The sequence below is a fragment of the Agelaius tricolor genome, unplaced genomic scaffold (assembly GCF_023055355.1).
Source record: "Agelaius tricolor isolate 1412-34295 unplaced genomic scaffold, bAgeTri1.0.p SCAF_9, whole genome shotgun sequence".
Taxonomy (NCBI): domain Eukaryota; kingdom Metazoa; phylum Chordata; class Aves; order Passeriformes; family Icteridae; genus Agelaius; species Agelaius tricolor.
Genome location: NW_027269269.1, coordinates 19,477,541 through 19,488,131, shown reverse-complemented (window position 1 = coordinate 19,488,131; position 10,591 = coordinate 19,477,541). Strand labels below are relative to the sequence as shown.

The window sequence follows — 10,591 nt, the reverse complement described above, 5'->3', positions numbered from 1 at the left end:
ATGGAACACAGCAGAAGTAGCAGGTGGGTCCCCAGAGATCTCTCTGTGGCAAGGTGTGGGTGCTTAGAACACAGACAACAGACTGAGGTTCTGTTCTGAAAGCTCACCTCACTGTCATTTCTGTTGCAGAGGATGTCCACAGATTCTGCAGTTAAGGAGCTTCCCTAAGGATAAGGCTTTATTTTCTCTGCAATGGGATACCCATACCAGGAGCTGCCAGGAACAGAAATTCACTGACAAGGGCTTGAACTTGAGCTGACATTGTGGGGAAAGGAGATGACCAGTACTGCAGGTTCTTGCTTTTCTTGGCTTCCTCAGGTAGTTATAAATTTATTGCAATGTAATAAAGTATTCATTCCAAACAGGCCAATTTGATAATCATCACAATCCAGAAGCTTTCTGAGTCTACTATTGAATGTTTAATCAGAGGCTTGAGTGGGTTAGGTGACATTCAAAGGTTGTAGAGGTAGAGAAGGGTAGTTGTGTGTAACTTACTGTTATAACAAGCAGGCATTTTTGCCCCAAATCTAGGCTGGATTGTGGCTTTGGTTAGAAAGTGCACTGTTGCCTCTCCAAGAATTGGCACTAGTCACAATGTGCACATGTACCTCCTGCACAGTAACCAAATGAAGGACAAAGATTACCCATTCATCCTATATCCAGATAATTCACTGCACTGGTTTAAAACCTCCACTAATCACAATGAAGAAGGTGAATCTGCTAAGGAAATAAACAAACAAAAAATGCAATGATTTGTAATAGAGAAGTTATTGAATTTACAGGTTTGCAACCAAACAAGTCCCCTGGGTAGAAAAAAGCCACTGTAACCTTATGATAACAAAGGAAAACAGAGGTCATCCCATCTTCTTGGCTGTAACATATAATAACTTGTCTTTCACAGGAGAACCAAACAACATTCCACTGGATACAACAAAAAGGTTGTTTTCGGGGCAAATATTTACGAAACCATTGACATTTGGTTTTTTTAATGGTTTTTTATTGTTAGTATTTTCTGACTTCATGTTTTTGCTTTTCAAATCCTACCCATTGTTTTTAACTCAGATGCGTATGTTAGAGACACTTGTGAAGATTGCTCTGTGGGGAAGTTAGAGAGATGGTACTTCATCACCAGGTCTGTATTTAATAGAATCATGGAATAGTTTGGGTTGAAAGGGACCTTAAAGACCATCCAGTTCCAGCCCCTCTGCCATGGGCCTGCCAGGGACAGGGACACCTTCCATCAGACCAGGTAGCTCAGAGCCCCATCCAGCCTGGCCTTGAACACTTCCAGGGATGGGGTATCTGCAGCTTCTCTGGGCAACCTGTGCCAGTGCCTCACCAAGTTCACAGCAAGGAATTTCTTGCTAATATCTGTTCTAAACCTGCTCTCTTTCAGTTTGAGTCCATCCCCCCTTGTCCTGTCACTATATGGGCTTTTAAGTAGTCTCTCTTCATATTTCTTGCAGCTTCAGATACTGGAAGAGGCGCTTGGTTTTGGGCAATGTTGGAGAAATGTCTGTATACAGACAGATTATCTTGCATTCTTGACTCAAAAGGAGGTTTTTGCCAGCCTAACTTTGAGTGTTACCTGAGCCATAACTTCAGACCTCAGATACTTTTGCTTAGCAGTAGCACCCACACACACACACATATACACACACACAGATCTGTGCGTTTGTAGATGGGGAGCAATGAGAGGGAGCCTTGGCAACAGTAGAATGAGCTGTTTGATTTAGTTACATTTGATTTAGTTATCTTTGTTAAAAAATGTCCCACCAGCTTAGTACTGAGATCTTTCTGCCACTGAAACAGTTCTGCTGCAGCCACAGTTAGACACTAAAAACTGTGCCTTTATGGTTGTGGTTTGGTTTATTTGAGGCACTAGATATGTTCAACCAGTACAAGATTATCTTTATAAATAAAATCTGTCTTGCTGTGAGAAACTAAAGTAATACTACTTGAGTGCAAGTAATTTTTTCATATAGGGCTGCTCAGTCACAGTAATTTCTCTGTCTTTCTGTGTGGTTTCTTGATCTCACATTTCACTATTACTGAAAAGAGCTGTATTTCTTTCCTGTGGGAATCATCAAATGGCTTTAGGGAAATTATGAGAGTCTCTGGAGCTCCATGTATTTTCCTGCTTTTGATGTAGTGTGGCTGCTAACATTTCATATAATTCTAGTACCCCTTCTCACTCATGCAGTCTAAAGCCAGCTTGGATGTGTCTGCAAGATCTGTATCCATATATTTGTGGTGTAGGCACTCTCAGCTTTCTTGTGAAGGGGTTAATTGCTGCATTCAGAATAAGATCAATGCAAAGAACTTGGTCATTACAGCTACAAAAATGATTGAAAAGCACTGAGTCAATCTGTGATTTTGGCCATGACTGCTTCCTATAACACTGTCTTTTAGAAGATTAGATTGTAACAATTTGTTTAGACATGGTAAAGGTCGAAATGCTTGGTTTGGCCCAGGTGTTTGGGGAACAATGCTGAAACACAGTAACTACAGATAAAATTCTGCTTGGTCAATAGGGTCTCTAGTCAAGCATGCAAGATTACTTTCATTGTTCTAAGATGTGTGAGCCTTGGCAAAGTCCTCTAGCAGCTGAAAGGATGGTGAGGTCATAAAAGAAAATACGTATATCCCTAGTGGAATAGTCACAGCTTGCAGTGATTTTGATGAGTGATGGAATTTTTTTCAACAAAACGTGGTGGTGGGGAGGACTGCAGTTTATTTCAGTGGTCTATGATGCCTGGAAAAGGCAGCCATACAAAAGATGGAGGTATTTGAAGGTCAGGCAGTTGCAAGGCTTCAGTGGCTCTGTTGAGTGTGGATGGGTCATCCATAACCTGTTTTCAAAACTGAGACCTTTCTCCACATATGTGTGGAGGCTGAAATCTGAGCAGGAATAACTGTGAGCTGAAGTACTAAGCCTGTCTTTGCTGTGCCATTTTGGTGACAAATGCCAGTGAAAGGTGAGTGAAGCTGGAATCTGACTATTGTCACTGCACCTGCACAAGCCTCAGAGTGGACACTAGGGGATATACAAATGAAATTATCTTTCCTAGTTGTACACAGATTACCTGGCAGCTTTTAGGCTAAACTATGAATGCAGTGCTATAGTCAGGCTAGTAAGAGAGTCTGCACTTCTTTTGGGAGTGCTTTGCAGCTTTACTGTCCTTCCATGGACAGGAACTAGAGTTTTTCAGCCCTCCTTTCTTTGTGGTCTTTCTAGGCAGCATCAAGGGTTCAGTTCAAATGTGAAGAGTTCACCAATAAAATATCTGAATAAGCCCTCAAAAAAAATCTCTGGTTCTTAGTAAGTTCATTCTTCACACTTGCAAATATAAATCAGGTTTTGATTACAGTGGGGAAAGAAAATACCTAACAATGAGTATCAAGTGGGGAACATTTGACATGCAATCCATAAAATGTAACTAGTCAAGATGGGACAACTGGTCTGGTTTCATGTTGCCCCCTAAACCTCTCATGCCAGCAATCAGCTCATGACTGGTACTGAGAAATCATCTTGTGTACCAAGAGCTGGTGCAAGCTGCACATGGTGTTGTCATGTATTGGCTTTTCTGGCTACCAGAAAGGTGCCTGAGACCAGCCATCTCTAGCATGCTGAGGGAAGCCCAAATAATTCTCTGACCTTTTCACCTCTAATCAAACCCTTAACCCTAACCCTTTGCTTCTATTTCACAGCTGTGCACAACTGTCCTCTCTTTGTAGCTGCAACTTCTGCACTCTGAAGGGAGAAGCATTTGCTTTCATTTCAGGTGACAGCTTGTGACAGGCATATGTAGAAAGATGTAGCTCTCTGAGGCTGTCATATTGCAATGGCTTTTCTCTGCTTTATGCAAAGCCTGTTTTTTATTTTCATTCTGCCGAAGTGACTCATAAAGGCATTGCACTGACAGATTTGTAGGTGTTTGAAGCTCCATTAGTCCCTCTTATTTTCTTCTCCTTCCCTCCATCAGTTTAGAGTGGAACAGCCTTCCCTGGCTGGTTGCCCTTCTTCTCTGGATTGATTTGAGAAGGGTCATACAGTTCTGCTTTCCCTTAGGAATTCAGCCATCAGCCTACAGATCCTACAAGAGTTTTACTGAGGTAATCATACCCCTAAATTATTTTCCTGCAGTTTCAGGCACTGTTGATGTAAGAGACTTGAATCATCTGTCTGAGCTGCAGGTTGTCTGTGAGAAGAGCACTACAGAGGAGCAGTGTTTTGACTTGTGTCTTTGCATGCAGCTTTATGGGCCAAAGGAAATTTCTTGGACATATTTTTTTGGGAAATGCTATATGTCTAATCCAAGTGCTCTGAGAAAGGAAGGGTGGATCTCACTTCAAGCTGTAAAATGATTTTATCAGAACCAAGAGTTCATAGCAGATGAGTGCAAGACATAAGACCTACATCTTTTAGAGCAGGGACGACTTCTTCTCACTTCTTTGAATTCTGTCTTCAGTGTAGGCATGATGCTGCTAGGACTTGAATGGGAAAGAGAGCTTGGGGTTAGGAGTCTCTCACAACTGGCTGATAACACTAAATGTTGGAGGCTCAGTCTCTTTTCGAGTACTTTGATCTTTTTGCAATTGACCAACATCTTGCTAAATCCATTTTTCTGTTGTTACAAAGAATTTTTCTTTCCGCTGCGACATCCCAGAAATTGAACTTGTTCCAGACACATTATGGGAGGCGTGCAAATGCTATTCAGAGCCTGCAGCTTTCTCTCCCTTTATCTGTTATTATTATCTACTTGGCAGCAAAACAATACTCTTGTGTTACCTGATATATTAATTGCACTACTTTAAGGACGCCCCCCAGGGAGAGCCTGTTTGTGCCTTCAACCCCTGACCTTAGGCCTGAAAAGTTTTTTGATTCATTCCCCTCACATAAAGGCTATTTTTCCTTTGTCTCCAGTGAAAATATATTCTGCAGCTATATATTGAACTGCTGAGCACTGTACAGAACAAGCTGGAGGATGTGTCCTTGATGAAGACTCGTCTGTCTTTTTAAACTTTTATTATCTTCCTAAACAGCTGAGGTTTCCAAGATGTCTCAGGGCAAACAAGCTGGCCTCAGGCAAATAGGGAATAAGAGAAAGTCCTGACTGTCCTCTTTTGAAGAACTAGGTTTTATTATTGTTATTGACCCATAAATGACCAGCACTAGGCAAAACTGTCTGTTGGAGAGCACTGTGTGGAAAGGAGGGAGTGACTGGAGCATCACATCCATGCCTAGTGTAACTCATAGTTTCTCATAGCAGGAGTGCTTTGCTGTTTCATAAAACAGTGTCAGAGTCCTGGCAGCTTGTAACTCTGGGAAAAACTTCCAGAGCTTGTCCTGGCACATTCCCATGGGCTACAGCAGATGGGTCCCGTAGGAACTGCACCTTCCTGCACACTGAAAGTCAAAGGGAAGATTGATTCATGGTAATTTTAGAGTTCTAGAGCATCTTTCTTACTATAGCAATCAAAGAAAACTGAGTGTAAATGCATTTGCCATTTTTGGAGATGGGATATGAGCCTTGCCATTTTCTGATTGATTCACATGGTCCTACAAGGTCAGTATCTAAAGCTCCTTTCAATTGTTACGTCTTTCATCTGACTTGCACTGAGGTTAAGCAAACTGAATTTGTGAAGCAACAGTGTCACATGATGCAAGCTCCATGAGAAAAAAAATTGGGTCACTAGTTGCACTGCAGTTAAAAGTGTTAAAGAGCTAAAAGAAGGCTGTAAAATGCAGATTTTGCTAGGTACTGCTGGCATTGTTCCATGCACTCGCTCTCAGCCCAGTGTTTTGGAAATTTGTAGTAAAATTTAAATGCTGTGCTTTTGAAAGCATCTGCATTTCATATCAGTTTCCATCTGACCAGGCTTGCAGTTGGCCATTCACTGGGATGGCATTAAACAAAGGCTTTTGTTTAGCAGCAGGCTGAGTTTACACAGCTGAGGAAGGTGGATTGAAGTAGCCTGACTGACCCCTCTTGAAGCTCACACAATCTTTTTTGCTGACAGGGATGGGAGAGCAAGGGGGAGTTTGGGGTCAGTTGGCCCCTTAACATCTTCAGAGTCATAACTTACTTCTCAGCATGTGTCTGTCTGTAGCAAAAGTCACCACAGGTCTCATGCAAACATGAAAACATTGCTTTCAGTGTGACTTTCTTGGGTCAGAGGTTGTGCCCAGGGGTGGCTTCTGATGGGAAGAGAAATGCTAGGGATAGAAACTTAATGTTTTGAGCAGAATTAAAAGACTTGAAAGCCACTCACCTCACAATATTTTTTTTCTCAAAATGTCATTATTTTTTTCACAAGGTAGAAATTCCACCGGAATTGTCAGGGAAGAAAATAATCTTGTTTCTCAGTAAACCAAGCTTATATGCAACTTAAAAAAAAAAAAAAAAAAAAAGAAGAAAGAAAGAGAAAAAAACAGCAGAGAACTCCATTCCCATATTTCTGTATGTCCTAAGGAGAAATATAGATGGCATATGTGTGATCATAAATGTTGTTTTATGCATTGAAGTGCTCCTTCAGGCTCACCTGCATGCACAGTGCTACCAGATGAAAAACTGCTCTGTGCCTGATGCTTTCACATGCCAGGTGGTATTAGAGAGCTGAGAGAATCATGGCATGGGGCCAGGTTCTCAAGGGTGCTAAGGCACTTAGCTCACATCAGCCAGAACCTAAATTCACAAACAGCTTTAGGTTCCTATGTCAAATCCCTCATATGTTTAGAGCAACTCTCTAGCTGCTTCCCAAGGTTTTCTAGGTGCTGGTGTGGCTGAATTCTGCTTTTTTTGCTGGACCCCAGTGCCACTCTCAAGCTGAACACCCTTCTGCTGGTTAGTTTCTGTTGGGCAACTCTTAGAACAGGAGGTTGCAGTTGGTGACCTCTCCAGGTCCTTCCAAACCAAGATTTATGTTCTCCCACAGCTTCCAAATTTATTTTGCATCTTTCTGGGATCACACTGAGTCTGAGGGTCTCTGTCATGACTTCCCCCTGTCACAGAGGTTCCTGTGTTCATCCAGTTCTAGATAGACCAAGGAGTGGAGGCTGGGATAAATACCATTGCCAATCAGAATGTTTTATTACAAAGGGCAGTAAAATATGAAATGCTAATCTGAAGAAAACATTTCTTTCTAGATAGAGGCAAAACTTGTACAAAAGTTGTCTTCCTGTATGTGATCTTGTTCAATTGCTGAAAAAGCTGAGGATCAAAGTAACTTCTTCAGGATTTTCCTTCTGGATAATCGAAAGACCAAAACAAGTAAAAACTATAGAAGCAGCAGCAGCAGCAGCAGCAGATTATTCTCCAGGATTAGGATTTCTTAAGAGGAACCTATGGCACAGAATACACATTTCAAATTAGTACTTTTACACAAATCTCCCACTGGAATATGTCATAAGTTTCAAAACAAGATGGATGGTCAGAGTCAACAATTGCACAGTATCTCCCTTGTCAAGAAAAGCATTTTATTTAAAGCAGTTTCTAATCCACACTGACCCCAGTTCTTTTTGAAGTGTGGGCCAGAATGGGTCATTCTGATCTACAGCAATATGGGATTTGCATATTTCTCATTATTCTACATGTTTTTCATTGTGCTCCCAGAAAAAAACCAAGTCTCTTATCCTCTACTTGTTCTACAGCTGCTTGCCTGATACTTTCTGAATCATTACCTCTTCTGGCACACATCTGATTTCAGTTGGAAGACGGGGAGCAGGGAGTGTTGTACTCTGAGAGGGCATATTCATCTGGAAAGAAGGAAGGAAGAAAACATTTGTAAAAGAGTGCGAAATCGTTCTGACCCCAGTCTATCTGCATCTGCCATTAACATGCTACAAAACAGAAGACATTTGATAAATTTTGTGGTAGACTTCCAGTTGTCAAGGCACTCAGTTGCAGGGCTGCATAGTCAGAGACCAGGGCACTCTGACCATGTTTGTCAGGACACATCATTGCTGTCACCATGCAAGACATGGATCAGGTGGCAGAAAATGCACTCCAGGGTCAATGCTCTGCTGCTCCTGCTGCTGCTAATCTGCTAGGATTCAATTCAGGAAAGGTGGTCAGGCACTTATTTTTCTAGTTCTAGTTACTTAAACTCCTCTTTTGTTAAATGAGATAGTCATTCCTACTTAAGTATTTAAATTCCACTAAGGAAGATCTTTTTGCTGAAGCCTACAATGATGATATTAGTAAAAAAAATAGCTAATGCAGTTCAGGGAAGTCAGGAACAGTGCTGCCTTTGAGTTATTGATTTTAACCATCATGTCCAAACTGTTGAGTGAAAGTGGAACCACATGTCTTTTTGTATGTGTTTTGTAAGAAAGAAGCTCTCAAATATCAGTTTCTTAACTGCTTTGTGTTGAAATGAAGCAAGAAATGTAAACACGGGAGGGCAGGAACTGTTTATGCTCTGCAAAACCTTTGCAGTCTAATAATCAAAACCAGCAGAATTGCTAAATGGGTTTCTCCTTGTCCCTCCTTTGTCACAGGTTTTACCGAGGCCTGCTGGGTCACCTACCTGTTTCATAGTAATCATAGATATGCACAGGCACTGGTTTGATGTCTGAGACAGGCAGGCTTTGCTCCACACCGAAGGAGAAGCTGATTTCCTTCTGGGAGACCTGGAAATGGCAAGACAAGAAGATGCATCAGAACTTTTTCATAACTATCCCTGAGGCTAAGGTTGAACAGATTAATTTCTGCATCAGACTGGGTCACAATGTGCTATTCTACAGCTCCCTCCAGTTTGTAAACTTGATGTTAAATCAGATAGTTGTTTAAAAGCTGTTGCTAAATATGTTTTGCTGCTAAAATTGTGCACTCTTTTCTTTTCTCCTCCTCCTATTTCCATTGCCAATTATCCCAACCTAATTCCCTGTTTGTGTGGTTTTCAGCACATCAGCATTCATGCTGTAATAGAAAATTGCTGTTAGTTTCTTTCCTTGCTTTTTCCCAACTAAAATCACCTTCAGTACCCCTAAGAATCTTCTCCCTACTTTTCTCCCTTTAATTACTTTGATCACAAATCTCCATTATCCCCTGTGATACTGGATTGAGTGAAGTACTTTTACATCTTTAAGGCACTGGTATTGTTAATATGCTATTAATAAGATTTTTTGTTTATCTGGCAGCCTGTTTTAAACTTCCAGTTTTATTAAACTGAAGGGAAACCTCCCAAACTTACCTTCTGAAGGTAGAAGAGTATGTGGTTGTTCTTGATGTCTACACGATCCACAATGGAATTCTCGAACCGAAGCTTTAAATAAGGCAAAACACAGCAATGTTAGCACGGGAGACTCGCCAAGGAGACACACTGATTCCACAGCAAAATGGGTTTAAAGCGGCTGCTGTGCTCCTTTTATGCCACCCCGCCATCTAGTCGCCAAAAAAAGAAATGCAGGTTGAGTGTTTTCATAACCTGATGCGTGCAGACCAGTCGCAGTGGTGAACAGTTCCACCAGCCAGCTTTGGTACTTGTGACTTTCATCATCAACCTAAGAATTCTCTCATTTCAAAGCGAATTTACAATTAATTTCTGCAGCTCAAGCTGACTTGCTTGCTAGTCCATTGTATGTTTCAAATAAAAGTTTAAAAACATTTAGAAAAGTATGTGAACAAAATTATTTTAATATCAAAACATACAAACATAAAGTATTCCAAACTTTAAAAACCAGCTTTTTTTCTTGAAGTGTATATGAAGAGGAATAGGATGCCGACAGAATAGCATCTCAACCACAAAAATCTTCCAAAGAAAATATATTAATTTCATACAGTTCTAGCCAAAAAAATTCAGGCCTAAACACTGAATGATTATAAACACACAAGGTATGAGCAGATTCTCAGACCAAGAATTTAATTCTTCTTTTTATCTACTTGAAAATTACAGGTCATGACTTGAAGGTAACTCATCTATTGTGAACTTAAATTGTATTAGGAACCTAAACTAGTTGCTTATCAGTGTTGTCCCCAGAATTGTCATCATCATAATCAAATTTCTGGATAGTAAAGGAGGAGGATCAAAAAAGGACCTCCTTTTTTTGATTGTTTGTTAAACTGTACTGTAGAGGAAGAAATAACCCTTGCCAAAGAGATAATTATGCAAAATGCCAATTGAAGCATTTTAACTATGGCAGAAGGATTTCTCACACAGATTCTGTCAGGCTGTATGACTACAGACTCATGCACACGGACACTAAGAGCACAGGGAAACCCCAGGATCCTGAGCAGAGCCACTGGAGCACTCTGACCGTCCCCCTTGGGGCTCCCACAGGGCAGTGACCAGGGCAGAATCAGAGTGTGAGAGCCACCAGGTGAGTCAGCAGCAGAATATCCTGGGATCACCTTGCAGACTGAAGGGGAATGCTGCCTGCAGACCATGGGGCTGAATATGGGATTATTCAAGAAAGAGAGACTCAAGAAAGAGTTTTTATGGGGTGTTTAGGGGAAGAACCAGAAGTAACAAAGAGAGGGATAAAATCCAATTGGAAGGAAAAAGGTTGGAAAATGAGATAAAAGAGGCCAATTGCACATGAACAGGTTGGTGGTCAAACACACTTGTGTGCCCTGCACCTGGTCAC

At 41.1% G+C, this 10,591-nt stretch overlaps 1 protein-coding gene and 1 long non-coding RNA gene across 7 annotated transcripts in view; one reads left to right on the top strand and one right to left on the bottom strand.

The window, feature by feature from the left end:
• The window catches only part of LOC139592768 (uncharacterized), a 43,897-nt gene extending 35,258 nt beyond the window's left edge, over window positions 1-8,639 (top strand). For 2 of the 6 annotated variants that reach the window (XR_011680106.1, XR_011680112.1), the window contains 2 exons: window positions 130-318; window positions 8,504-8,626. This is a non-coding gene — a long non-coding RNA (uncharacterized lncRNA). Of the gene's footprint in view, window positions 1-129; window positions 319-8,503 lie in introns of all 6 variants that reach the window. The other 4 variants (XR_011680107.1, XR_011680113.1, XR_011680116.1 and 1 more) reach the window with 3 other exon arrangements.
• LOC139592767 (ovostatin-like) overlaps window positions 7,071-10,591 on the bottom strand; it is a 29,363-nt gene continuing 25,842 nt past the window's right edge. The window contains exons 33-36 of the mRNA XM_071432987.1: window positions 9,199-9,270; window positions 8,533-8,635; window positions 7,685-7,759; window positions 7,071-7,346 (exon numbers count right to left, since the gene is read on the bottom strand). Coding sequence (XP_071289088.1) covers window positions 7,707-7,759; window positions 8,533-8,635; window positions 9,199-9,270 — 228 coding nt within the window. The 3' untranslated portion in view covers window positions 7,071-7,346; window positions 7,685-7,706. The remainder of the gene's footprint in view (window positions 7,347-7,684; window positions 7,760-8,532; window positions 8,636-9,198; window positions 9,271-10,591) is intronic.